Below are 27214 nucleotides of genomic sequence, written 5' to 3' on the forward strand. Positions count from 1 at the left end.
ATATGGGTCAAAGACACTAAACACAACTCCTGAACTTGCCCTAGTCTATGATCAGTCAATAGTAAAATGACCTTCTGGCAACAACTGTTGTGAATAATGCTAATGCATGGTAATGCACAATTATCACACCCACTGCTTGAAAATGCATAATGTGATCATAATTTCTAAAGGGGTTATAACCTTATTATAACCTCCATAAAATATTGTTTGTTTTCCTCATAGGCCTATTTACTATTGGCTTTTTTATTTTTTACATCTGAAGTTATTTTTGACAGATGACTTTGACAGCTAAAATGGGTGGGGCAAATATAATTTCAGCTAATTGGAAGTGATAAACCGAATACCTTAATTTGGAGTACCCGGGCTCCGTGTCGCCGCTTCTGCCTGTCTCAAGCTCCGCCTTCTGTTCACTGTGAGCGGTGGAGACTGGAGGCAGGCAGGGGAGGCAGTCGCGTTTTCCTTGCTGTGTGTGTACTGTATGCCAGTTCGCCAGAGAAACCGCCGTACAGTACAGTACAGCTAGTTACAGTTAGCAGATCCACATAGAATTTATGTATGTAGACTGACGCATACGTTGAGCAGGCACCGGTTCCTTCTTGAACCAGACAACTGGGACCAACCATGGACCTATTCGAGTTTGACTTCTTTAGGGACTGGGAACTGGAGCAACAGTGGTACGTACAAGTATATTTTGTATTTCCTTTATGTATAACGTCTTTGTCAGATGCTGGGCTGCCACATCGATGCGCCCCGGCTTTTGGCGTTGGGCTCCTGGAATGCTCGCATTCCTTCTCGGAACGCTTTAAAGTGAGAGATGAGTGTTAGGAATTATTTTACAGCCCCCTTCGTGTCTGCGCGGTACCTCTATTGTCATATTGTGCGTTGTTGGACAAGTAGTGGTAGAAAGTGTTCGGTGCGCACTCACAGCCAGGCACCTAGTGTCACATCATGAATGGGGGAAGTTCGCCCTTTGCTGGTTTTGCGCTCCATATACTACTGTATGTCAGCTTCAAATCAATCGGGATCATTTGATTCGTAATTGTATAGTTTGCACCCTGAACATGGGTTTCATAGGCTTTTATTGAGGTCGCCAATGTAGCTGCTGTGGATAAATTGCATGACAACTGAATCAATTGCCCTTGTCTGTCTTATTATTGTTTGTAAATATCCCTACTATTCTTTGTCAGATGCTTTACTTTAAAAAACATTTTAGGCATTTGTGTAGGCCTATTGTAAAGTTCGTAATAGATTTTATGGATCCAATAGGACATATTAATATAAAACCATATCATAGTGGTTTAGGGTGGTTTAGGATTAATCAATTGAGTAATTACCTGAATATATTCTTACACTTCAGTTTCCTCTGTTCCACATTTGACATCTGGTTGGCTAGTATGTACATTATTTGTATTTTGTACCTATTGCAATAATTATATTGTTAACCAAATGATGTTATAATTTCAAATTGACACACTACTAATGTTTGTACACTTTAATTTGGATGCCATTGATTCCCTAAAGATTGAAATGTTCTATTCATTGTCAGAAATAGCACCATCACATGGTGAGACAGTAGGGGGTAAATAACTGTGAACATGATAACTCAACCCATGAGAGCAGGGAATAGCCTACAATTGAGTAATTACCTGAATATATTCTTACACTTCAGTTTCCTCTGTTCCACATTTGACATCTGGTTGGCTAGTATGTACATTATTTGTATTTTGTACCTATTGCAATAATTATATTGTTAACCATATGATGTTATAATTTCAAATTGACACACTACTAATGTTTGTACACTTTAATTTGGATGCCATTGATTCCCTAAAGATTGAAATGTTCTATTCATTGTCAGAAATAGCACCATCACATGGTGAGACAGTAGGGGGTAAATAACTGTGAACATGATAACTCAACCCATGAGAGCAGGGAGTAGCCTACAGGATTTTATTCTCCCCCCCCCCCCCCCCCCTCCCCCCACACTCATTTTTGTTTTATTCCTACTCCATTCATTCATCCTTCCCTTTAGTTTTCCTCTCCCCACTTCCTCACACAATAGTTAAAACCACAGAATAATTCATAAATTCAGTATCAATTGTTTTATTTTCTGATCTTGGATTAATATACTAGGCTACTGTGCACTTAGACTGTTGAATTCCCACACGACTACAGGGCTTGCTAATCACGTTTGTTTCCATTGCTACTTTATTGATTGGATGCTGCAATACTTACATTAGTTGATTTTTGAGACACCTCTTTGGGTTAGTTGTTTCCATTTAGATTCATTCAATTCAAATTGCACTATTGGCCCAGCGTCGTCCGGGTTTGGCCAGTGTAGGCCGTCATTGTAAATAAGAATTTGTCCTTAACTGACTTGCCTAGTTAAATAAAGGTAAAATAAAATAAAAATTAAAATCATGTCTCTTCATTTCCCCTCTACCTCTGAGAGTGCGAGACTGGAATGGAATGTGTAGCTGTAAACAAATAGCTCATTACAGCTTTCCATCAAAATACCTTTTTTTGCAATGTAATATCCCCTAGGCTGTTTCACAGAATGATGAGTGATTGAGAATCTTTCATGCCGCTGTAGTTGGTTTATAATGGTTGGTTGGATCTGGAGGTACATTTTGGGGGTGCATAGCTCTGTTCAATGTGACCACAGTAAAATGTCTGTTAAATAACCAGATCACACCTTAGAGAGTTAAATAATTTGATAGAGGTTACCTTGGTATTAAATAATCCAGCTTGAAGGACAAGCATGGCTGAGATATGTCAATTTACATATATTTTTATTACAGCAAATAAGAAATAGAAAAAGACTGTACATGTCTTCTTTGCACGTCATCATGTATACTCTCTCACATAGTGTAGATGATTTCCATTGATTGATGCCTGCCATTATTATACTGCTTTGGCTTCATAAATAGGGTTTTCTTTCCGCTTCACAACTAGAACATGTGATAGTGATGTGAAATTATGTCCACCTCTTAAGCCAAGGGCAATATCCCAACACGGATATTGATTTTAATTTGATTACTCTCATGCTGGTTTAGGTAGAGCAAGTGTTGGGTTTAATCAAGTCAAATCCAGTCAGTTCCACGGTGAGAAGGAGTCAGTGAGGTGGGAAATGAGCTCCAGAGAGAGAGAGGGAGAGAGAGCATGGTTATTTGTACAGAGGGAGTGACGGACTGAGAGTGCCACCACGCTACGCCACTCCAGCAGCAGTGAGAAAAGACGAGGATGGGTGCTGGGGCTATGTGGAGGGCTAGGGCCGGTAGTTGTGCTTCACTCCAATTTGCAAGTCATATATCATGGCCTCAGCACCAGTAATAGTAGTTAAACCTCATTTAATGAAGGTCAAGGTTCTCCCCTTCTCTCCATTATGGTTTCTCGTCACTCAAGGGGGAATTAGCAGATAGACGGGGAATTGACACTTGTGTGTGGGTATATAGGCCTGGACTACTGTACTGTACACGGTGATGCCTCACTCTTGGCTTTGTGAGGAAAAATTAGAAGTAATTAAAGTAACACCTGTTTTATGGACATCCACACCTTGGAATGGGTTTAACTCAGCCCTTTAAATTAGGTCTAGCTATTTATTGTCACTCTCTCTTTTAATTTTCTAGCTACATTATGACTTGACTGATCCCCAGGGATTACCCCATGACTCTAGTGTTTCTCGTGAAATAGTCATTTTCCCTTTTACTTGTACTTCTCAGCAGGGATTGCTGTCCAAATAATTCATTTTTATTTTGTTGGAAATGTGTAAAGCCTTGCAGCATTGCCGGACGGCGAAAAGAGAAAAAGAGTCTCTTTGAGGGTATGTGGGTATTGGATATGTAAAGTGATACTGGCAAGGTCCCTGCCTGGTGAAGCAGGATGGAAGGAAAAATAAAATCTTAAGTCTACTTCTGCTGATATTCTCACCAAAGGGGCCCAAGATCTCTGTAATTCTGAATCCGACGTGTCTGGGGGAATAAGCTATGCTGGTGTGGTGGCAGTATCAATGGATAAAGAAAACGCTTCTGAATTAAATAGTATAAAGACTTATTAAGACAGTTCAACGGACCATCATAATTATTAGATAAATACATAGTTCACTGAAGACTAATTCAGACCTTTGAGCAAATACGTACATTAGAAGTGGATGTGAGGTGTACAGTATGATGACTATTATGTGTGGACATAATGGGTGTCTTATTGCTGTAATATAAGATAGTGCCCATAGAGCAGTGGCTGTTGTATGAAACAGTGGGCTTTCTGTGGACGTTTTTAGATGGGTGGAAATATAGCCCGGTCTCAGTTCTACATTTATATTTGTTTAGTTTGGTCAAAATCTGTTTGCAGAATTTCTCCCCATTTTTGTAAGCTGTGCCTTGCAGTCCCTTTTCTGCAGTTTAGTCACAGGGATTTTGTTTTCTCAAGGTTTGCAGCAGACCCACCACATTCCGCCCAGGTGCACAGACCACAGCTGGGGGGCCACATATTATAAAGGGCACCCGAGGAGCCTCTCTCAATGCCAATCTCATTTGTGCCCGGCGTGAAGAGACGGCCATGCCAGGCGGCCTGGTGGCATCTCTCTGCCCGTCCACCTCCTCTACGCTCCGTCACCGTGACACGGGCGCAGGCTCGCAGTAGTTGGCATCCTGGCTCCGCCTGCCAAGTCCACTGCCTCGGGGACTCGCTCTGCCATCTGCCAACGAGCAGCGAGTGCTGTGGAATGATAAAGCAGAGCCTCTCAGTGATCATGCGCTGTGGAGACTAAAGGTGAGGGTAGCACGGCCCTTCCGCCCTCCAGTCTAGTGTGCAATTAACAAGTTCATCTGGAGCAGCTATTCCTGTCAGAGCTGGGAGACCTCACCTCACTAATATCCACCTGGCCTCGGCCAAGAGCTGGACTGAAGCTGGCAGAGGGGAGAGGTCAGAGGGGGGTCAGTATTTGATGTTTGTCTCAATCGAAGGATTTCTCTTTTGTCCTTGGCTGGGTGTAAATAGCCTGTGGTGGTGTTGGAAAGTGTATATTTCTGTGATGGAGAGTGAAAATGATTGAAGATAAGTACAACACTGTAGAGGAGGAATTGTATACAAATAATTATCCTCGACTATCCAGTAGCCACCTGTGATGTAGAGGATGAGAGTACCCATATAACGCCTACTACAGAACTATAGGATCAGAACCCCCCACACCCCACACACTTCCACCCTACTACGTGCACCTCTGCATCATGCAATCAGAAAGCATGTGCCTACCTTCACCCACCCTTGACCTTGTGGTATGGGTGGTCACTTCGTCATCACACCTGTCTGTCACAGTCTATCAGGCCTTACTCAGTCCTCCACTAGTTCCTCAGGACAGTGTTGGAGGGGAGGAGAGGGCATTCCCTAAGACTAGGCTCAGGCGGATAAGACCCCGACTTCCAGTCCTTCACTAGCAGCTAGCCCGATCCATCTAAGATCCTGGCTGGCTGGCAGGCACTCCTCCTAGCACCCGCTACAGTTAATAACTCTGCACTAATTAGTGCACTAATTAATAAGGACTGTAGTGATGGCAAAATGGAGGTAAATTGGAGGCTTGAAACTGTTCTCACACCACCATGTGAGCAGAGAGGAGAGACCGTTGTGGATGTGGATGTGGAGGAGGCCATGTGAAGGGGGAAGAAGAGTTAAGACTCTCTGCACGCTTAAATGGACAGACTGGTTTTTAAATATTCAATACACTTGTGGAGAATCAACCTCCTTCTAATCTGTTACAATGTTTTAATACTTAGTTCATCATCATGTTACTTTCTCTGAACTATGTTCTTCTTTGATAAGGACTATGTAGCCTATTACATCAAGCCCTGCTTAGGGGAAAGCTCTACCAACTCTGGGAATTGAGTTTTATTGAATTCCAGCTGATAGATCTTGTGTGAAAATTTGAGTGCCTTTTATGCACTAGCTGTTCTTTGGGGAGAAATGCTGCTTTATTACGTCCTGTATTTTCTCTGTTTGCATCGGCTTCTGATGTCCCCGTGGACTTTCATATATTTAGTTTACCCTTCATTAATTCTGTTGTTATTAAGCCTTTACCACCAAAGCGGAGAACATTTGAACAGTTCTCAGAACAGTAAGTGTTAGAGAAGTTAAACAGGTTCATTAGAGCAAAGCAGTAATGAAACTAACAGCTCTGACAATTTTCTCTCATCAGCCGCCAAGGTTGTATTAACTTGGTGGAATAAACCCACTTCTGAGATAACCATTTAAGCAATAATTGAATTAAACAAGCTACAAATATTTGCCTGGTGAAAATAATTGAAATCTACGAGCAAATACATTTGAGCGGGGGTCCTCGTCAAGGCTGCCGTATTGTATCGTCACCTGATTGGTCGGGCTGTAGCTTGAGTATCTCTGAGTTAATAGCATGCCTTTCTGCCACTGAGCAATTTACTTTCCAACTTCAAAGGTCAGTGCCTCCATTGAAAGCAGTGTATGACAAATAAGATGATTCAGTGGAGCCAGGCGAGGAACGGTCGAGATCTTTTTTTCTCTCATGGTAAATCAGTTTGTTTTAGGATGACCTTTCATGATTGGTCCAGTGTAAGCCAAAGGAAATTGCAAATTCTTTCAAGAGAACATAATATTCATGGAAATTTGGAATAAGCAAAGGTATATCTCCTCTGCCAGAGAACTGAGCTTGTTGTGACATTATTTCACTGTTTGCTTTCAGAAGCTGATCTGAATAGGCTCGCAATTGACATGTGGGATAAGTGACCGACTAACATGTACAATGTAATGAGCTGTATAGAACACAGGTTTACTAATACTGTATGTCAACTCCCTCTAGGCTATGTAATCACACAGCTGCTTTGCCTTTATAGGGTGCAACACAATACAATACAATATAATATTATTAATCTACAATTGATGTTCTTAATCATGAATGAGCTAGTACAGTTTATGATCGTAGAGTATTCACACACACTGAATGCAAGCAACTTCCTCCCCCCATCCTCCTCATCACTGTAGAAAAAGGGAGAGGTAGCTAGTGGAATATATTTGCAGGCCCTCCTCTCCACTCCGGCAGAGAGCACAAAGGAAGCCTGGTGTCTGGCTGCCTGTGAATGAATCACACCTTGTTTGTTTGGGGAGACAGACAGAGGAGCACTGAGAACTGCTAAAGCTCTGCATGCCAAGCACCTTGGCAGCAGGAGACACATCACCAGGCTTTCCACTTTTACCTAGGCCCCTCAAATCACCCTTTATTTACCTAGTGCTCAGTCTGTCTTAATTATAATTATGTGTACCATTTTACCAAGGTGTATAATTTGTGTTGTGTTCCCTTTTGTCAATGCTACTATTCAGTACCAATGCTATTAATTCTCTGTTCAGGTACGGTTTATTCAGTGTTGTAATGTAATTGTGTGTTACGCAGTATTTTCAATATTTCCCATGCACCCCAAAAACCTGATGGGGCAAAAAGTATGTGAGGCTGAAACAGCCTTTTCCTGCAATCTAGAGCCACAATCATTATGCTTAATTCTATGTATTTTTCTGCATATCTAAGCATACCTCTTGAGCTGTCTGTATCCTCCAGACTGGTGGTTCTTCTTTCAAATAAACTAAATATGCTTTTCTGCTAAAATCTGGGTAAAAGATCGAAAGGAATGTGAGTCTTATTCAGTACATTTAGTTATTGCTTGCTTTTCTACCAACCTTGCCAGCAGTCATGCCAGATAGAATAGTTAGAACATCATACTCTAACTTGACTGATAGCCTAAAATGGCTTCTTGGTAGCTAATTATTCGGATGGGAGATTGGGAACCTATCTGGGCTAGATAAACATTATTTGTATTTTTTTACAGGACAAATCTTAGGGGGAACGTGCCCTTGTGCCCCCTATGGGCGTGACGCTTCTGCCCCTATGCATTGTTGTTGTGTTGTGCCAGAGTACATTGCACTCAGCACACACATAAAAGCAGTGAGAAGAAAAGCAGATGTACCTATTTGCTGTCACTAGACTAGTGTTTGTGGCAGAAAAGGCTGCTGTGTGACATTACTGTCATCTTCAGAACAGCCCAGTGCAGTGCAGACCAGGGAAATGACAGTCCCAGTGGCTTTTACTGTCTGATAAAGATCACTCCACAATGCACATCTGCCTTACCACAAAAAATGGATAAAGTGAAGAATAACATCCAAAATGCCTTGAATAGAGAGCTATCTGCTCTTTTAAAGTCCCTGTGTTGTTAAGTGTAGTGAGCAACAAAGGGAATAGCTTGGGGAGGAACAGGTTGCTGTTATCTGTAGATGAGATATACAGTAACCTGGTGATTGGGACATTTTGATGGGAGCCACTCTGGCTAGGTTGAGGTTTGAGACTGAGACTCACTTAAAACAAATGCAATGGTAGAGTAAGTATTCATCCCCCTTGGCATTTTTCCTATTTTGTTGCCTTACAGCCTGCAATTAAAATTGATTTTTTTGGGGGGGTTGTATCATTTGATTTACACAACATGCCTACCACTTTGAAGATGCAAAGTCAATACTTTGTCAATACTTTGTAGAGCTACCTTTTGCAGAAATTACAGCTGCAAGTCTCTTGTGGTATGTCTCTATAAGCTTGGCACATCTAGCCACTGGGATTTTTGCCCATTCTTCAAGGCAAAACTGCTCCAGCTCCTTCAAGTTGGATGGGTTCCGCTGCTGTACAGCAATCTTTAAGTCATATCACATATTCTCAATTGGATTGAAGTATGGGCTTTGACTAGGCCATTCCAAGACATTGAAATGTTTCCCCTTAAACCACTCGAGTGTTGCTATAGCAGTATGCTTAGGGTCATTGTCCTGCTGGAGGGTGAACCTCGGTCCCAATCTGTAAAATGTGGCCCCGTAAAGCTCAGTTGGTAGAGCATGGCGCTTGCAATGCCAGGGTTGTGAGTTCGATTCCCAAGGGGGGCCAGTATGAAAAAAATCAAAAATATATGCACTCACTAACTGTAAAGTCGCTCTGGCGCGTCTGCTAAATGACTAAAATGTCAATGTAAATCTCTGGAAGACTGAAACAGGTTTCCCTCAAGAATTTCCCTGTATTTAGCGCCATCCATCATTCCTTCAATTCTGACCAGTTTCCCAGTCCCTGCCAAACATCCCCACAGCATGATGCTGCCACCACCATGGTTCACTGTGGGGATAGTGTTCTCGGGGTGATGAGAGGTGTTGGGTTTGCACCAGATATAGCGTTTTCCTTGATGGCCAAAAAGCTCAATTTTAGTCTCATCTGACCAGAGTACCTTCTTCCGTATATTTGGGGAGTCTCCCACATGCCTTTTGGTGAACACCAAACGTGTTTGCTTCAATTTTTCTTTAAGCAATGGCTTTTTTCTGGCCACTCTTCCGTAAAAGCCCAGCTCTGTGGAGTGTATGGCTTAAAGTGGTCCTATGGACAGATACTCAAATCTCCGCTGTGGAGCTATGCAGCTCCTTCAGGGTTATCTTTGGTCTCTTTGTTGCCTCTTTAATTAATGCCCTCCTTGCCTGGTCCATGAGTTTCGGTGGGCGGCCCTCTCTTGGCAAGTTTGTTGTGGTGCCATATTCTTAAAAAAAATGATAAAGAATTTAATGGTGCTCCATGGGATGTTCAAAGTTTCTGATATTTTTTTATAACCCAACCCTGATCTGTACTTCTCCACAACCTTGTCCCTGACCTGTTTGGAGAGCTCCTTGGTCTTCATGGTGCCGCTTGCTTGGTGGTGCCCATTGCTTAGTGGTGTTGCAGACTCTGGGGCCTTTCAGAACAGGTGTATATATACTGAGATCATGTGACAGATCATGTGACACTTAGATTGCACACAGGTGGACTTTATTTAACTAATTATGTGACTTCTGAAGGTAATTGGTTGCACCAGATCTTATATAGGTTTTTCATAGTAAAGGAGGTGAATACATATGCACGCACCACTTTTCCGCTATTTATTTTGTTGAATTTTTTGAAATAAGTAAATTTTTTCTAGTAGAAAGAGGAGGAAGGGAAGCGCTACTAAGGTACACAGTAGTAAATGTTGGTAGACAGAAGGTGGTCTTGGTAAAAGGGGTGAATTGGTCATCAAAAAGAAAGGAGGACCAAGGCACTCTTCATATAATTAAAATGCCTTTATTAGTATGGCATGTTCAATAGAAACAAGGTAAAAAAAAAATCTGACGTGTTTCGGCTGCATGGTCTTTGTCAGGGAGTCAAGCTTATAGGGACTCCCTGACGAAGGCCAATTTGGACTATTTTGTGTATGCCCATTACATGAAATCCAAATAAAAATCCATTTAAATTACAGATTGTAATGCAACAAAATAGGAAAAATGCCAAGTGGGTTGAATACTTTTGCAAGGCACTGTACAAACCATGGGACAATGCATTTCTACTTTTGTTATTATGTAAAATATGAAATAGCTTATTGCACTCAATTGGTATTTGAAATTGTAATAGTAAGTAATTTGCCTGTTACGTGATTATCACAATGTATTTTGCTTCAAAACATTTGATATGCCTATTCAATGGATTATCTTGGGAATTACACACAATTTTGGACAATAGATTTTATGGATATTACAATGCCATTAAACATAAGCTATCAAAGTAGACTGCTAATACTTTTGTCATTCATATTAGTCCTCTGTTATTTGCCCATTGTCAGATGAAACACTTTTCTCTGGATAATGTCATTGCAGCTTTTATGCTCTTTTGGGAGTTATTTTCCTAATATCACAGTGGAGAGAATGGGGATCTGGGTAAAACCCCAGTTAAGTCAGGCAGTTAGTTTAGTTTAGTTTAGGAACACTCCTCAACACACTAAAAACCCCAAAGAAAACACATCTCATGCTAGGAAGACTTAGGTGATTCTACAAGGTTAGTTGCTGGAGGAGAATAACACTATGCTGTGGACTTTTCACATAGCTCCCCTTTGATAAAGTATTTCCAATTGCCCTTGAATTGAATCACTGTGATGAATTCAGCAGAATAGAGCTATTACTTTTGCCATTATAGATCCCTGTGCTTCAGAGCTGTCAAACCTGGAATAGTGTGTGCAATACGTGAGATATTCATAGAATGGTCTGTTATTTCTCTCAAACTTCAAACGCTGTGTTCCTTTGTGTCGGCATAGTTAGCAGCCGTCGCTGCCACACATTCACTCCAAGGTAGAGAAATGTCACAGGCTGCCATGGTTTTGTAATACATATTCATGCATAAATAAACAGCAATGAATCACAGCCTAGCCTCTTTATAATGGAAGTGTTTGTGACACATCCATTGTTGTCATGAACTGAAATACGGAATAAACATAGAAGAATATAAGCCAAAGCCTTCATTGACATGCAACGCTCTAGGCAGGTGATGTTGGTCTTTTATGCCATATAGCCTAATCTTCTGAACTTTCTATTGCATTTTCCTCTTCTCCTTTGTCCCCTCAAGCGTTACAGATGCATCCAAGTTGACACAGGATGACGGGCTAGCGTGTGAAGTGTGTGTGGACCTCCCAGACCACTAACGTTATCATCAAGGCTAATGTTTTTAGGCATGCCTTAGTCAAGGGGACAGATTAACTGTTGATGATGTGGTGGTGTTATGGCTGGGCTGCAAGGTACATACTGTAGGCCTATAGCAGTGGCTGGTCTAATTTACTCTCCTGTCTAACTGTTAGCTACAGTACGTCAGCTGTACCTTTTGCTGTGCAGTATGTCTGAACGTAAGGGTGGTGTCAAGGTTGACAAATTAACACCTTGGCATGAATATATTTGCTTTTTTATTTCAGCACCGCTGCTGTAATTCTGTTCCTCTGGCTCACAGCAATGTTTTCACAGTAAAGAGGCAGACATTAGCATCACATTAGTACTTCTTTATTATTTGTCTTTTCCTTGAAGCTCTTGTTGAATTCCCTGAAGCTCTTCACATTATCTGAGCGTAGTGGGATTCCTCCCTGTGTGGGAAATCAAACCTTTTAGTGAAAAAGTGCTGCAGGGATTTCTAGCTAAAAGGCCTGTGTGGCTGTGGAGACTGAGAGAGACCCAGCTGGGAGGGAAGTCAACAAGCAAATGGCAGGAGGAAAACGTCATCAATTGAGAAGTGATGGCCACGCCACGGGGGCCTGGCGTTGGTGATTTATGGCACGTTTCTGTTTTCCCAGCATGCCTTTTCACAGATCTCATGGCATTGACGGATTACTCTAAGTGTGAACAACATACCTGTTAGAAATCAATTTGAATTTTTTTGTGGAGTGGCCTGCTAGTCGACTAGACCAGAGGAAGTGTTTAGTGCGTGTTTGTGGCCACACCCTCATTGATATTTTGCTATTCATCTCTGCTGTAATTTCTGTCTTCCTCCCGAGCCGGACATACAGCAGAGTTGTAGTTAACCAGTTTTATTGTGATGTGACTAAGATGGATGTGACATTGTCCTCTATTGCCCGCCAGAGTGTGTGAGTGTTAATGAAGCCATTAGCACAGTCCGAGCCACTGGAGAGAATAGTGAAATTACCATTATTCTGCATCCATTAAGCCATAATATGCCACCGTCTCTCCATACTCAACTCGCTCTCCCCCTCTCCTTCTCTATCTCTTTTTACCTTTATCGCTCTCTCTTTCTCTCCTTCCATTTTCTTCCACTCCTGCTGTCATTTAAAGCTTCATTAATTCATTTGTTATCAAAAGCAGTTAGGTGCAAAAAAGACTGGTGGTGTTCATAATAATGTATCTTAGAATTACCTTCCTCACACACTGGCTCCAGAATGCTCTCTCTCTGTCTCTCTTTGTCTTTCTCTCTGAGAGAGACCTTAAAAAAAAAAAGCAAATGGCCTATACAATTCATAAATCTTATTACCTCCAAATCCCGTTTTCATGTGCCTTAAGAGACAATTTTCCTGACACAAAATCAAGAAGATCCCTCTGCTAACCTTGAATTGATTTGAAGTTTTCTAAACTCTCTCTTTTTTTCTTGCTGGGGATGGAGAGTGGGATGTGTTCTTCTGGCTGTTCCTGGTATTGTGGAGGCTTTGGCTCCCAGATTATACACACCCTGGAATGCCTGCAGCTCTCTGTCGCTCTTGTTTGCTGACGGACTGTGACTAATTTCAAACGACTTTAATTAAAGAGGAAAAGCTTCTCTCCAGTGGACGTCTGGGGAGTTGACAGGGGAATGGTTTCTAGGAGGCTTTGTGGGTAATGCAGTTGTGATGTCTTACGTCTGTTGCTGCTTCCCACAGCTGCTTGGGAGACAACGGTGGCCCCACATAACGCTAGGAAGTCCCGACGGAAGCTAGACAAACGCCGTATGACCACATACACTACACAACCAAAAGTATGTGGACACCTGCTTGTTGAACATCTCATTCCAAAATCATGGGCATTAATATGGAGTTGGTCCCCCATTTGCTGCTATAACAGCCTCCATTCTTCTGGGAAGGCTTTCCACTAGATGGTGTAACATTGATGCGGGGACTTGCTTCATTCAACCACAACAGCATTAGTGAGGTCGGGCATTGATGTTGGGTGATTAGGCCTGTCTCGCAGTCGGTGTTCCAATTAATCCCAAAGGTGTTCGATGGGGTTGAGGTCAGGGCTCTGTGCAGGCCAGTCAAGTTTTTACACACCGTTCTCCTTGAATCCGCCAAACCCAGATTCATCTGTCGGACTGCCAGATGGTGAAGCGTTATTCATCACTCCAGAGAACACGTTTCCACTGCTCCTGAGTCCAATGGCGGCGAGCTTTATACCACTCCAGCCGACGCTTGGCATTGCGCATGGTGATCTTAGGCTTGTGTGCGGCTGCTCGGCAATGGAAACCCATTTCATGAAGCTCCCAACGAACTGTTCTTGTGCTGACATTGCTTCAAGAGACATCTTGGAACTCAGTAGTGAGTGTTGCAACCGAGGACAGGTGATTTTTATGCGCTACGTGCTTCAGCACTCGCCGGTCCCGTTCTGTGAGCTTGTGTGGCCTACCCCTTCGCGGCTGAGCCGTTGTTGCTCCTAGACGTTTCCACTTTACAATAACAGCACTTACAGTTGACCGGGACAGCTCTAGCAGGGCTGAAATTTGACGAACTGACTTGTTGGAAAGCTTGGATCCTATGACGAGCTCTTCAGTAAGGCCATTCTACTGCCAATGTTTGTCTATGGAGATTGCATGGCTGTGTGCTCGATTTTATACACCTGTCAGCAACGGGTGTGGCTGAAATAACTGAATCCACTCATTTGAAGGGGTGTCCACATACTTTTGTATAAATAGTGTATAAATGCTCCTTTTGCTGTGTGACCTGTCCAGAATAGGTCAAGTCAACATGCTACAAACGTACACTAACATTAGCGATAGCACACTTTGTTTGACACCAAGTCTGTCCTCAGTTGGCTTGATACAGAGAAATCACTTTTATGAACGCAGAGAAAAGAGAAACAGAGAAAAGCATTGACTGGGTCAATGAAAAGCAGAGGAGAAAGGCATTTCTGGTCTGGCAGCATGAGAAATCTTTACAGGAAGTGTCCGTGGCACACAGGAAGCAGCGAGTGTTTTGGGACAATGACCCAGCCGCTCTGTGCTCATTGATTGGCTGAGAGCAGGTTTGTGCTCCCAATTAACATTGTTCAGTTTCATTACGGTCAGATTAGACACAGCCGGCTTTTGCAGATCCTGACTAAGAATCCAGTAACCGGGAAATCAATTAGAACAAAGGAATGGCTACTGCCTCTCTGCTGCCTCTCCTAACAAACAGACAGACAACCAGTTAACTGGGGCCACAGCAGAGTGGTTTTGGCAATAACGGCATCGTTCATGGATTAGGACTCTCTGGGTGCCCTGGTCAAGTGTGATTTCTTATATTGAATTAACTTCACTAGGATGGCGGTTAGTGTAGTTGAACACATCAATTCCATATTGTTACTGATCCCAGGCTGTGATAGCAGAAACATTAGACTTGTCTCAAGTCATTAGGTATTCATTGGCTGTCTGAGCTATAGCTAACCACCAGCATCTTAATTGGTTACTACAAGATAGATTATTTTTTTAATCATACATTTATAGCAAAACAGATTATTTAATGATATTTTGGGATAAACATTATTATCATATTCCCATCATTATAATTATAATTATTCCATGATGTCCCTTCCTATCTACACCATTGGCAGTATGTGTGTGCTGTTTGGTGGAAGCTGTGTTTAGAAGCTTAGTAAAGTGATAGGATTGGTTGGGTCTGTGTGTTTTGGGCCGGTGTGTGTCACAGCTCCCCCTCATCCAGGTTTCTGGGAGCGAGTCTCTTCCCAGTCCCCTCTGTGGCGTAGTTCCAGGTCGCATCCTGGTGGCTCTGGTGGCTCTGTGACTGCAGATAACAGGGGGCTGGCAGGCATGGGCACGGCCATGGCAGCCTGCGGTCTCACACCACTGCACCTCTGGCTACCAGGGGGGCTTGCACTGGCTCCCTTGCTAGTATAAACACACACACACACACACACACACACACACACACACACACACACATACACACACACACACAAACACACACACACACACACACATATATATATTTACACACACACACACACACACACACACACACACACACACACACACACATACACATACACACACACATTCACACATACACACACACACACACACACACACACACACCGCACCATACAAATACATCAACACCCCTCTACTGGCCTCCTCTCCAGCCCCACATTGTTGCCTTAACATGTTGGAGAGACCAGTTTGGGAGGCAGTTTAACCTATGAACAGTTTATGAATGGATTAATTATTTTATCATAAGATTACATTTTCGGCTGTATAGCATTCAAGAGTATGGGCAATTCCATTTTAAGAGAATGACGCTGAGACTATGATTTTTCACCTTAAAATGTATGCCAAACAACTTAAAACAATTTCTACTGAACATTTTAGAGTAGAGTAGAGTTCAGTACATTAGAGTACAGTTCAATTATACTGTAGTGTGCTCTACTGTACATAACAGTACTGTACTGACCTACAGTATACTTTACTTTTTTTTATTTTTTTTACTGTACTGTACTGTAATGTGCTGTCCAAACTTGTGAAACATAGACGTCTATCATTGGTTTGGACTGACCAAATTTCAACTACTTTTCATCATCCGCTTTTCTATCTGTTTGACCAGAAACTAAAGCCCTTGCTTATTCCTAATTTTAGGATGGAAATGGTGGGAAAATGTATATATGCCTTAATGTAAAAAAAACATAGACTCTTAGCTTTCATTTGACACCAAATGTCATGTGCTCCTATGAACTTCACATGCTGGTGATCATGGGTTCTTTTACATGGAAATGGCGGTATGCTACCTTGAGTTCTCAGTCACCTCCAAGTTTTGAGCCAAATTAAAACATTGCTTGCTTTCTTTCTAGATGAAAATTAACAAGAGAGCCAGTCACATAGTTCCTTTTCAAACATTTCCATACCTTTTCTGTGTCTGCTGTATCCCAGAGGAAGGCCATTTACCCAACCAAGCCACATACTGTAGCTCTATTTCCAACATTTCAATACCTTTTCTGTTCCTCAATAAAGGACCGCAATCTAGGCTTTGAAGGTTGTCTGGTTTAGAGGCAGCAACAGTCTTTTGTAAAGTATCTGTATTACCTCAGTATCTTCATGCTTACAGACTTACAGAGGAGAATAACACCGATGTACACAACAGAGGCAAATTGACCAAAGGTGCCGCTTTGCTAAATTATGCAGTGCTTCTCCAACCGTTTGGCATCAAGCTATCGGTCGCCGCTGTGCCGGCCTGAAATGGCAGAGGAGACTAAAAGGCAATTTTATTATTTTGATAATGTTGATTTTATTGGAAAATCAATGGGCTCCAACTATGCATGTACGCTCGGGGTATTTGTACAGGATGAATGTAGTCATATGCAGTGTATAGAAATGTAATTAGTATTGAATGGGGAGCAGGGAGATGGATCCAGTGGTCTCTGACAGACAGCGATTGGAAGGTCAGACGCATGAATGGAGCCACTGACCCCAGTCAAGAGGGGTCTTGAGGGAGACAGCAGGCGCAATCCATCGAGCGGAAAAACCCACAACGCACCAGCATGTCTGACCACCGCGGCTTCCGTGACCTTTCTGAGAGGTGGAGGAGCTTTCCTTGCACCCAACATGTGCCGCACGCGCCCCAACATGCCTGCACAGATCACTGCCCCTCTTATCTGATGGTGTCAGAGAATGTCATTGGCTGGTTAGTGTGTGTAATTTGTTTGCCTGGCGTGGATGTGGGGGGTGTCTCATTTGTTTTAGAGATGTTGTTAACTGTAGTGGGCGGTGATGTGTCTAAAAGAGAGAAGCTGGCTCAACCAGACTGGTGTTTTGAGGTGCAAGGTGTTGGTTCCTTTTTTTCCTCGTCTCTGCTCCATTTGGCGTGACGACATATATGAGAGGGGCTGGTTGTTAGTGCTAAATGGCCTGCAAAAATGATAGACCTTGTGCTCTGGGGGTGTTTGTGGAGTGCTTGATTACGTTCTCTCTCAGTGAGGGAGTGAGCAGAGAGAGCGGAGGGCTGTGGAGCGCTGCGGGGTGAGACTGGGGTTCTTTGTTAGGCCAAACACAGAGACAAGTGTGTGAGGAGAGAGAGTGGCCAGTCTCTGGAGCCTGCTCATCTGACATGCATGGGAATGAGAGAAAAAGGAGAGGGGACCCTGTCTGCCTGACACTGCTCTGTCTCTTCTGCTTCGTCTCAGGGTGGATAAAACAGCATTGACACTGCACTGATAAAATAGTAGGGGGGGATAAACATTATTTTCATTTTCATTTTTTATGTCCTCCATTAATTGTTTGTGTGGTTTGATAGCTTACCGTTGGCAAAGGCACTAGCCTAAAACCTGGCACCAGAGCGTTTTACCATTTTGCCTTAAAATGTATTTTCCATGATTGATGCAATATTGATACTGATTGTTGTGACTTTGAGGGGGGCTTGTCCCTGTCACAAGAGAAGGTCTTCATCTCCCTCGTCAAGCTGTGTTGTTCTCTACTCCTCATCATCTCTTTGTCTCTCCCTCTCTCAGTGTGAGTCTGTGAGTGTGTGTGACTGGAGCTGTTAGGAGCAGTGGGGATCTCGTCACTCCCCGGTCCAGACATTTAACACACAGTGAGAGCTTTAATAAGTAAGCCGTCGCATGTGAAGAGTTGAGATGAAGTGGAGAGGAAAGAGAGTGCTCTCTCGCTGTCTGTCTGATGCTACATATAATCAGGCCCATCCGCTTTGTTTAGTACTCACCATCATTAAGAGTCATGCTGTTGTCAGAGCAGGATATTACAGAGGCAATAGAGGGTTTAGATGGGTTTGTTTGCCCCTGTCAAAGGATATTATCATAACCTTAAATGTCCATTCATGTCTGTAAATAACGCGAAGTACACAGAGCCAAGGAGGGAATATCAAACAGTTTGGATAAGGTAGAAATAAAGATCACGTTTCTATCGCTTTCTCTCTGCTCAGTTTTTCCCACATAAGCCGGACAATTAAATATTATTGCTAGTAAGTCTGATGCTTTATTTGATGTTTATTGTAGACAATAAAGAACTTCTCTTGTTTTAATCAGCCTATGTGGCATCGATATTAGTCAGAAACATCTATTCTAGTGTCAAAATAGGCAACAAAATGTAAATAGGATAATTTTGGTCATAAAGTCAGTCTCGTCCAAAACTGAGTTTTGTAAGTGAGTTCGTCATGACTTGAGGGTTGAGTTTTGATTTCGACAATGCTCACTTGCCCGCTCACACAGCTGCGGTGATTTCACTCTATCCAATCCTACCACAGAACACGCAGACAGAGAGACAGACTGCCCAGCAGCGCAGCTGATCGGATTGGACGGTTTACATAAGACAACACGTCACAATTTTTTTGACTTGAGAAATACTGCACCATACACCTTAGCTAGATGTACAATTGCGCGACGAAAACCGGCAAAAACGTCAAAATTCATTCTGACTATTTTGAGGACGTGATACTGGCTTTGTTCCTATGGTGTCTCATCGGGGACAATCATCAGTAACTACCACATCGAACCACACCCCAAAGAATGAAATCTCGTTTTTCTTAATGAGAAACAGAGAAACACATGCGGAATCAGTGCGTTCAGTCGCTCTTTAAAGATTTCCCCCCAATATATAGACTATATGTGCTCTCGTTCTTCCCAGTCGTTATGTGATTTAGTGGTTTTTAGCACAGCAGGACGGAGCCCCATCTAAAACCCAGAGCATGTAAAAGAGAATGAATATACCCGTTTCATCTTGAGAGAAGAAGAGGCGTGGTGGAAGAGCACCAGATGGACCTGTGTTTATCTATGGAGGCGAGCTCCTCTCCTCTTCTTTCAACGATGCCCCTGTTTTTTATTACTGTGTATGTTGACTGCTGAGTGCTGGCGGGCTTGTGGCTGAGGGCTGAGGCAGAAGAGCAGGTTTATAGTCCGGGAGGATATTGCTCCTGAGGAACCACAGATTTGCTCCTCAGCATGTTGGCTTGAATTAGAAAGGGGACCCCTAAGCATCCTTAAACGTGATTATCAGAGCAGCAATTCAGTTGGGTGGAGGATGATTGAATTTGACAGAGCTGGCCCTGTGGAGTTCCCCCCCCCTGTTGTTTCGTTTTAATGTTTCATCTGTGACTCCTCTCTCAGGGCAGATTCCTTTGTCTTTGTCTGTCCTGTGAGAGAGAGACGGGAGAGTAAAAACAAGCTTAGGCTGTTTATTATCAGTGTTCATCATGAGCTTATGGCCATCACTGCTCTGAAATCACCAGATTACGCCAACCCCACAAACAAAATAAAATCAGGGACTGAGATTAAGTCCATCTAGTATATAAATCCACGACCTCTTTCGCTTGGCTTCCCTCCAAGATCCAATCCACATACCGATACAGTAATCAGTGTGTGAAACAAGGTGAAAACGTCAACAACAGAGCGTAATTCTGAATCATCTCATCTTTACCATGCCAATGACTCATCCTCATCAATTGACAAGTCCCTCTAGTTTCATGTCTTTGTTTCTTTGTGAATGCACTTAAACTCGTTTGCTTTTTAGCATGCCAATGTAATGTACAGCAGGGAAAATAGTAAAGAGGAGGATCCAATGAATTGCTACATATTGATGCTTTTGTGGTAGGAGAGGGGCAAGTGATGTTTCTAGTGTCATTCGAAGGACAGTCCTGCTTGGCAGGACCTTATGGAAACAGGCGCCCCCTTTCAAAAGGAGTCTACAGATAGTCTTCAAAAGCAGAAGACAGCATCATGGATACTGAGTAGGGAAGGAGGCTGCATTGCAGAGGGACAACCTTTGTCACTCACAGTGTGGTGTGTTAATCTGTGAAAGCTAATCTTCAAACAGATTACGACTAGGGCTATCTGTCGCCAAGGAGATTGTGTGATTTCAAAGAAAGAACACAGGAAGTGTCTTCCATCTATGCAACCCCAAGATGTGCATGCCAAGACACCACACTAAAACAATATTCATATTATATTTTCGGGCTAAATGGTTGGATGAATGAGGCTTGTGATGATTATGTGCCATTCCCTGAAATGTGAGAGAAACATATCCCTCTTTTCAGCATCCAGCTCTATCTACCGCTGGCACTAAAATGTTATAAAATCCTCATTCCTCCTACAGTCGTTTTAAGTCCGGACTGTCTGAGTTTCACTTCAGTTTCCACTTCAAGGTGGAAGCTTAATTAGCTACCTCAAACAACGTGTAAGCATGGTAAGCATCATTAATTTAATCAGCACTTTAATTGTGCCATTTCATTTGTAGCCAGGAGGGGAGTGTTCAACTCTGTAGCAGCGCTATCACAGAGGACGATCAGCTCAGCTCAGAGAGATGTTGCCACGCTCATTTGTACATTTTTGCATTGTGCTGCTGCTGTTATCTCCAGCATGCCTCTGCCTATTCCTCCAGGGAAGAGCTTCTCTCCCTCCAGGACTATAGTGTCAGCTCAGCGCCTGGCTCTGGATCTTCTGCGTCACACCACATGATCTCAGTGAGGCTGCACTGCCCATGACCCGGGTCTGTACGAGGGGCCTGCCATCCAGGTGGCTGGGCAGCTGTGGTACTTCCTGGGCTGGCTCTGTTAGCCTCCCTGCCTCCCTGCCTGGCTGCCCGAGCTTTCCCTCTGCCCGATCTAATTCGGCTCCTGGTAGATATGCAGCTGCTCAATACAATGTTAAGACTGTTGGCCTGCTCGCTATAAATAGTGTGCAGCACATCGCATCAACAAGCATCAGAGAGATAAACAGAGACAGAGAGAGAGAGATAGGGGGGAGAAAATGCAACCCGGCCAGTACATGTTTGTGCTTGTTCAGGTGTGTGTTGTGTGTGTGTGCGTGTGTGTTCGCTGACACACACACAAACACACAGCCGGAGGCTCCTGGCTGGGTGGGTCTGGTCATTTCCTCTTGTTCTTTGGCCCCTGTCCAAGTCTTTTAATGGGCCCAGAGACAAAGAGTCACCTTGATGACTCAGCCAGCTCTGTGTTAATGTCTCTCCTCTGATGGATCTGAAATGACACTCAGCTGCTGGGGTCCAGAGGCATCGCTTTGGAGTGCAGGAGTTAGCCATCATCACAGAATATGACGCGTTTTAAAACCACGGGCTGACAGATTAACAGGTGACCCGGTACATAGTCGCTACAGACCCTCCCTTGTCCTCTAGCAGCACAACTCCAGTCGAACAAAGAGAAAGCACACTGGGAGATAGAGCTTCTTATCCACCCCGGTGATGATGACATCTCTCTTTCATGCTCATTTCCTATCTGTGCCAGCAACCTCTTTGATGTTGTTGTTATTCTCTGGACACATTAGGAAAAAAGCAGGTCAATCCACTACGTTGGGAAAATAATAGCTCTTTCTTTTGTGGTTTATTGATAGACTTTATTTTTGTATGTAATTATGATTAGATCAAAGAGAAATAATTGTGTCTATTGGAGAGTGGTTTGGTGTGTAGTTTTAACTTTTCATGCTGTAATTATTTTCATATCATGTTAGTGTTTTTTTAAATATAAAAGATAACGGTATATTCTGTTCTGGTGATCAAGTGAAAAGGAACTTAAGGTTTTGTTCAAGAGACTCTCTCTAAGGCTTGGTAATTAAGGAGGATTTCCTCTTCAAAACCGTGAGGGATTTTGTGACTCAGAGCCAATAGGGATTTTTTATCTGCAATCATACAAATATATATATATTTTTTTTACAATTTGTCTGTTTCTTTTATGAGCCGTTCTTGATTAAAAGGTTCTGACGGGAAAGTCAACAATCAAGAGCTTGTTTTCTTTCATCTCAAATTATTTTCACATTTCCAAAATTTCTGAGCCCCTTATTTTAATTTTCTTGGTTTGTTTATTCTGCCGTTATTACCAGTGGATTTTTTCCTAGTGCTTAAAGACTGGCTAGCCAGCCTGTGACTGCAGTAATGTCTTGTAATAAGGGCCAATATGAGGTTGGAGAGTAGAGGAGAGGAGTTAATTCACACCACACTCTGATATCTTCAAACATTTCCACTTTAGACTGGGATTAAAGGCTCTAGACCAGCCATGTAATGACATGCCGTCCCCTCTCTCCTCTCCGGCCTTCACTATTTTGACATCTCTGGGATTTTTTTAGGCATATTGTTGCTGATTGGTTGTGTATTTGGCCTCCTCTCTAGGAAGCGTGATGAAAGCTCATCTGCATTCTGGTCCAGGCATGACGGCCTTAACCCTTGGCTTGCAGGGAGCAGGGTAATTGGCCCTGGCTTTGTGTGTGCGAGTGTGCGAGGCTTCGGCAGCAGCAGCAGCAGCTCCAGCGTGTGTCCTTGGGGGCCTCTCCTCCACATCACACTGTCTGGTCCAGGAGTGGGTTACCATGGAAACCGGGGAAGAGTTAATGCAGCCCAGGCTCCAAAATTGTATTATCTTTTTTATTTTTCATGGTGAGGCAAATGGTTAGAATTCCTGCTTATGCTCATATGCTAATTGAAATAACTTTCTTCCAAAATGTCTGGAGCTGTTTTCACGCTTGTGTGGACAGAAAAAAAAAGTTGAAAAAGGGAGGTTACAATACTAGCATTGGTTTCGTAGGGCAGCAGATTATTTTATTTATTTTATTCATTCATATTTGATATTTGTTCCCCACAGATCAAATTTGGGATGAAAACCAGTGATTCCATTATGAAAATGGTTATCTGATCCGCGGGTATTGCCATGGTGTCCTTGATGCTGTGTTTTTCACAACATTTGTGAAAATGTCACGGACTGTTGAAGATCTGCTTGTTTTGATATCTGTCCAAAATCTGTTTGCTTTGTATACTTCTTGTATTATTATTTCATGTTCCTCATCATTTCGCATTAGACAGGGTTCAATTCTGGACCCCCCCCCCCCCCTTAGTGCTCTAGATTTTCCATAAATCCTTGTATTAACCCCTGTGTAATCCTGGTAGCTCTGTGGTCAGAGGGTAATGTGTACATAAACACTGCAGATGAAAGGGCAGGAAGCTATCAATCTGACAACTGTAATGATTTATTTAAAAGTAGGCTACTTAAATAGTCAATGTTTTGATATACATTGACATACATTAAAATGGGCCTAATTACAGATGTAATACATTAGGTTTAATGACACCACCCATATATAGCCCACATTTTAATCAGGGCATTTGTTGTGGATATTACAGATACATTACAGACACAGAGTGAAACACATGGATTATGCCTTACAGATATTAGCAAACATAATATCATTTGATATGGCACTCCTCCTCTCCTCCTCTCCCAGCTCTATAAAGAGAGAATGTCAAATAACTAGATGGCTTGAGCCTGCAGGCCGTGGTGGTGAACCCTTCTTTCCCAGAGGTAATTGTTGATTAATTTGTGAGTGCTTGCTCTTGGTGGTGTCCTGAAGAGGGAAGTGACGAAGGCAGGTCCACCCAGACTCCTGCCCTGGCCCCCAAGCCCCGGCTACTTTGTGTGGGATTTATCAGGCCCTGTGCAGAGGAAGGTGGAGGGGATCACCCATAATTCTAATCTCCTTTTTGTCTTCTTTCTTCCCCTTGATAAAGTGGCTGTCCGTTGTTATTCTTTGTTATCAGGGATCAGCGGCTGTGTGTGTGTTTGTGTGTGTGTGTGTGTGTTTGTGTGTGTTTGTGTGTGTGTGTGTGTGTGTGTGTGTGTTTTTGTCTGTGTGTGTGTGTGTGTGTGTGTTTGTGTGAGTGTGTATGTGTGTGTGTTTGTGTGTATGTGTGTGTGTGACTGAGTATAGGTCACCACCATTCGAGTCCACCCAATTGTGATGCAGACTCCAACGTCATGAGCATTTTAGTTTGAAGCCCTCTGCCTGTCTACTAGACGTAGAGTTTGTGTTTGGGTGTGAGATTGTGGTCCTCTGTGTCCTATATGTTGGGAGTTGATAGTCCCTCCCTTGACAGTCACTGATATAGGAGGAATTTCTTCTTAGAAATTAGCCTTATGAGAAACTAAGACCTATAGGACTATAGCCTACTGCTCCGACTGTATTCAATTTAGAAATGTTTGTAAATCTTAAAAATTGTTTTCAGCTGTTTATTCTTATATATTACCATTCATATGCCAGGTTGGGAGTTTAAAGATCATATTTAAATGAATGATTATCCATAATAATAAATACATCATTTTCATAAGTAGCCTAATTATTTTCACAATTAGTAATGATAAATTAACCACATCTTCATTAATGGTGTTGTTTAATGGAAATGCATTCAGATTACAAAGAATATAAAATATGTTTCCTTTTCACTATAAAGCTTTTCTGTGATGATAATTACCAGGAGGATTTCCCTGCTCTGTAGCTACATACTGTTTAGATGACGCACAGCCAGTCAGATTCCATATTGAGCATTAGTAACCCAGTGAATTATGTATGGTATTAAAATGTAATAAACCCCCTCATCCCCTGTGAATGATCTGCTGTTTAAAAACTCCCTCGTTATGTTTGGTGGACCGCTCTGTGGCCCGTTTCCCTCTGCCAGGACGAGTGTAAAGAATCCAATGTTCCTCCAGTGAGTGTTTGTTTGCTTGGCTTCGACGTCGGCCCCGACCGGGCCTCAGACTACCACCAGTGACACACACTTTCCTCCCCAGCAGCTCCCCTTACTTACCCCATGTGGTGGCCATTACCCTCCCCTTCCCTACAACATCTTCTCCTGTTTCCGACATCGCTCTCCACACAGTGTGTGGTGCCAGGCCAGCCAGCTGAGTGCTATTAGTACCTCTCCATGGCCCGACCCAACAAACGGAAAGCCACACAACTTAATAAGGTCATGAAAAAGAGAGGAAAACAAAAGGGAAAAAGAAAAGTGTTGGCTGCCAACGAGGCGTGCACTAATAATGCCAATAAAACAATACAGTCAAGCCTTCTCTGAGAATAATTGCCAATCTGTGTTTTTATTTGAGAAGGCTCTAGGTTAATAAATTAGATAGCATTCAAAACTAGCAAAAGGAGGCTATGAAAAATAAGGGCTGTAACAGAGAAATATTGTGCCCTCTCTCTCGCTCTTCCTGCACTTTTATTTCAGGATGAAGGGATGGTAGGCTGGACCTGTTGGAACAATTATCATAAAATGGCGGTATAGGTTGTGTTTGCCTTCAACTCTCAGGAATGAAAGTATTAGATAACTCTGTGGTCAGGGCAAAGGGCTCAATAATGTCAAGAGCTTTACAATATGGCCGTCAAAAAGAACAGGGTGGCCCAAAGAGAGTTAGGTCTGAGCTCTACAGTATTTCCATACCTTGTTACCGTGTCTTTACTGGTCTGCATACCTCTGGATTCCGATTTGCATATTGTAGGATACATGAAGACAGCTGCTGCTGTTTCCTCCTCAGCTTGTTTAACGAGGGGATCTTCACTTCATAAAGTGCTGACATGACAGTTTACTGCACCCTCATTCAGCATGCTACTATTTATTTAGTGACAAATGTGGCCGCTGCAGTTATTGTGAATGGATTGTCTTATTGAAACAAATGACCAATAACAGATTTAACCCTCCCGTTGTCCTAGGGTCAAAATGACCCGCCACTGTGTTGAACCAACTTTATTTAATTCTTATATTTTTGGGATCATTTGTGAGAAGGAGGCAGTGAGACTTTAAAGAACGTATCACTGCCTCCTTCTCACAAATGATCCAAAAAATATAAAAATTAAATAAAGTTGGTTCAACACAGTGGCGGGTCATTTTGACCCTAGGACAACGGGAGGGTTAAAATATGCTGTTTTACTATCATCTTATCCTGAGACATAGCCCCACAAAGAAGAGATACGGCAGACAGATAATATATTTTAGTGTAGGATAGTGCCTTGGAAAGAGGTTACTAAATGTTGTCTATGGCCTTTTTTGTTTGAATGTGTTAGGGATGGACTCCCCTAACAAAAGGTCCTAGAGTAACACCAGTCTTTCTTCCTTAGGAGAGAATGAAGTGACTTAGAGAGTCATTATCTAAAGATTAGTGACAGTATCAGACACTGGCAGTAGTAGCCCCTGAGGTTAGTGGGGCCATGGCACTATTTCCTCTGGGGCTGTGTGGAGGAGTGTCACGTGGGGAGGAATGGAGCTCCACTGGGCCGAGGAGGAGACGACCCCTGAGGACCGCATGGCTTTACACCAGATTAGCACCGAGAGGAGTGAAGGTTTATCACTGGCTCTCTCTCTCTGTCTCTATAGTCTGGATTCTATCTACCACACAGTCTATCTGATCCAATAATCCAGCCCCAATCACCTGCACTCCATCTGTCAGTCTATCCCTCTCCCCTCTCTCCTCTTCATGACGATAACTGTCTGTACCACCTCCTCCTCCTCCTCCTCCTCCTCCTCCTCCTCCTATCTCTTTGCTCTACAGCACCCTACAATCTGCCTGTTCTGTTCCTCTCCATTCACAGGACAAATTGTGTTGTAATGAAGTCATAGCAGAGTGGAGGGAGTGTTTTTCATGTCGTCTTTTCTAATCAGAAGGGAGGTATGCCTGTGTGCATCTCTCTCCAATGTCACTGCATTGCTTTTCAGAGTCTGGAGTCTGACGTACATGGCGGGGTTAAGAATCAATCTGCGAGGAGCTCTGACGCATACAGTCCTTGTGTGTAGCGCAGATGTCTGTAGCACTGCAGGCATATTGAATATTCATCTTGTGGGTATTTAGGGTCATTTCACCTTTCTAGTTAAGTTTAAAGCTGGGTGATTATGTGC

At 42.9% G+C, this 27214-nt stretch overlaps 1 protein-coding gene across 1 annotated transcript in view; it reads left to right on the top strand.

Moving 5' to 3' along the window:
- Positions 1 to 608: 608 nt before the first annotated feature.
- aff2 (AF4/FMR2 family, member 2) overlaps positions 609 to 27214 on the top strand; it is a gene marked incomplete at its 3' end in the record, with an annotated part of 168969 nt that continues 142363 nt past the window's right edge. The window contains exon 1 of the mRNA XM_084150056.1: positions 609 to 674. Within this exon, the coding sequence (XP_084006182.1) occupies positions 622 to 674 (53 nt within the window). The 5' untranslated portion in view covers positions 609 to 621. The remainder of the gene's footprint in view (positions 675 to 27214) is intronic.

This window comes from Coregonus lavaretus (assembly GCF_964263955.1).
Source record: "Coregonus lavaretus genome assembly, chromosome: 32".
NCBI classification, from domain to species: Eukaryota; Metazoa; Chordata; class Actinopteri; order Salmoniformes; family Salmonidae; genus Coregonus; species Coregonus lavaretus.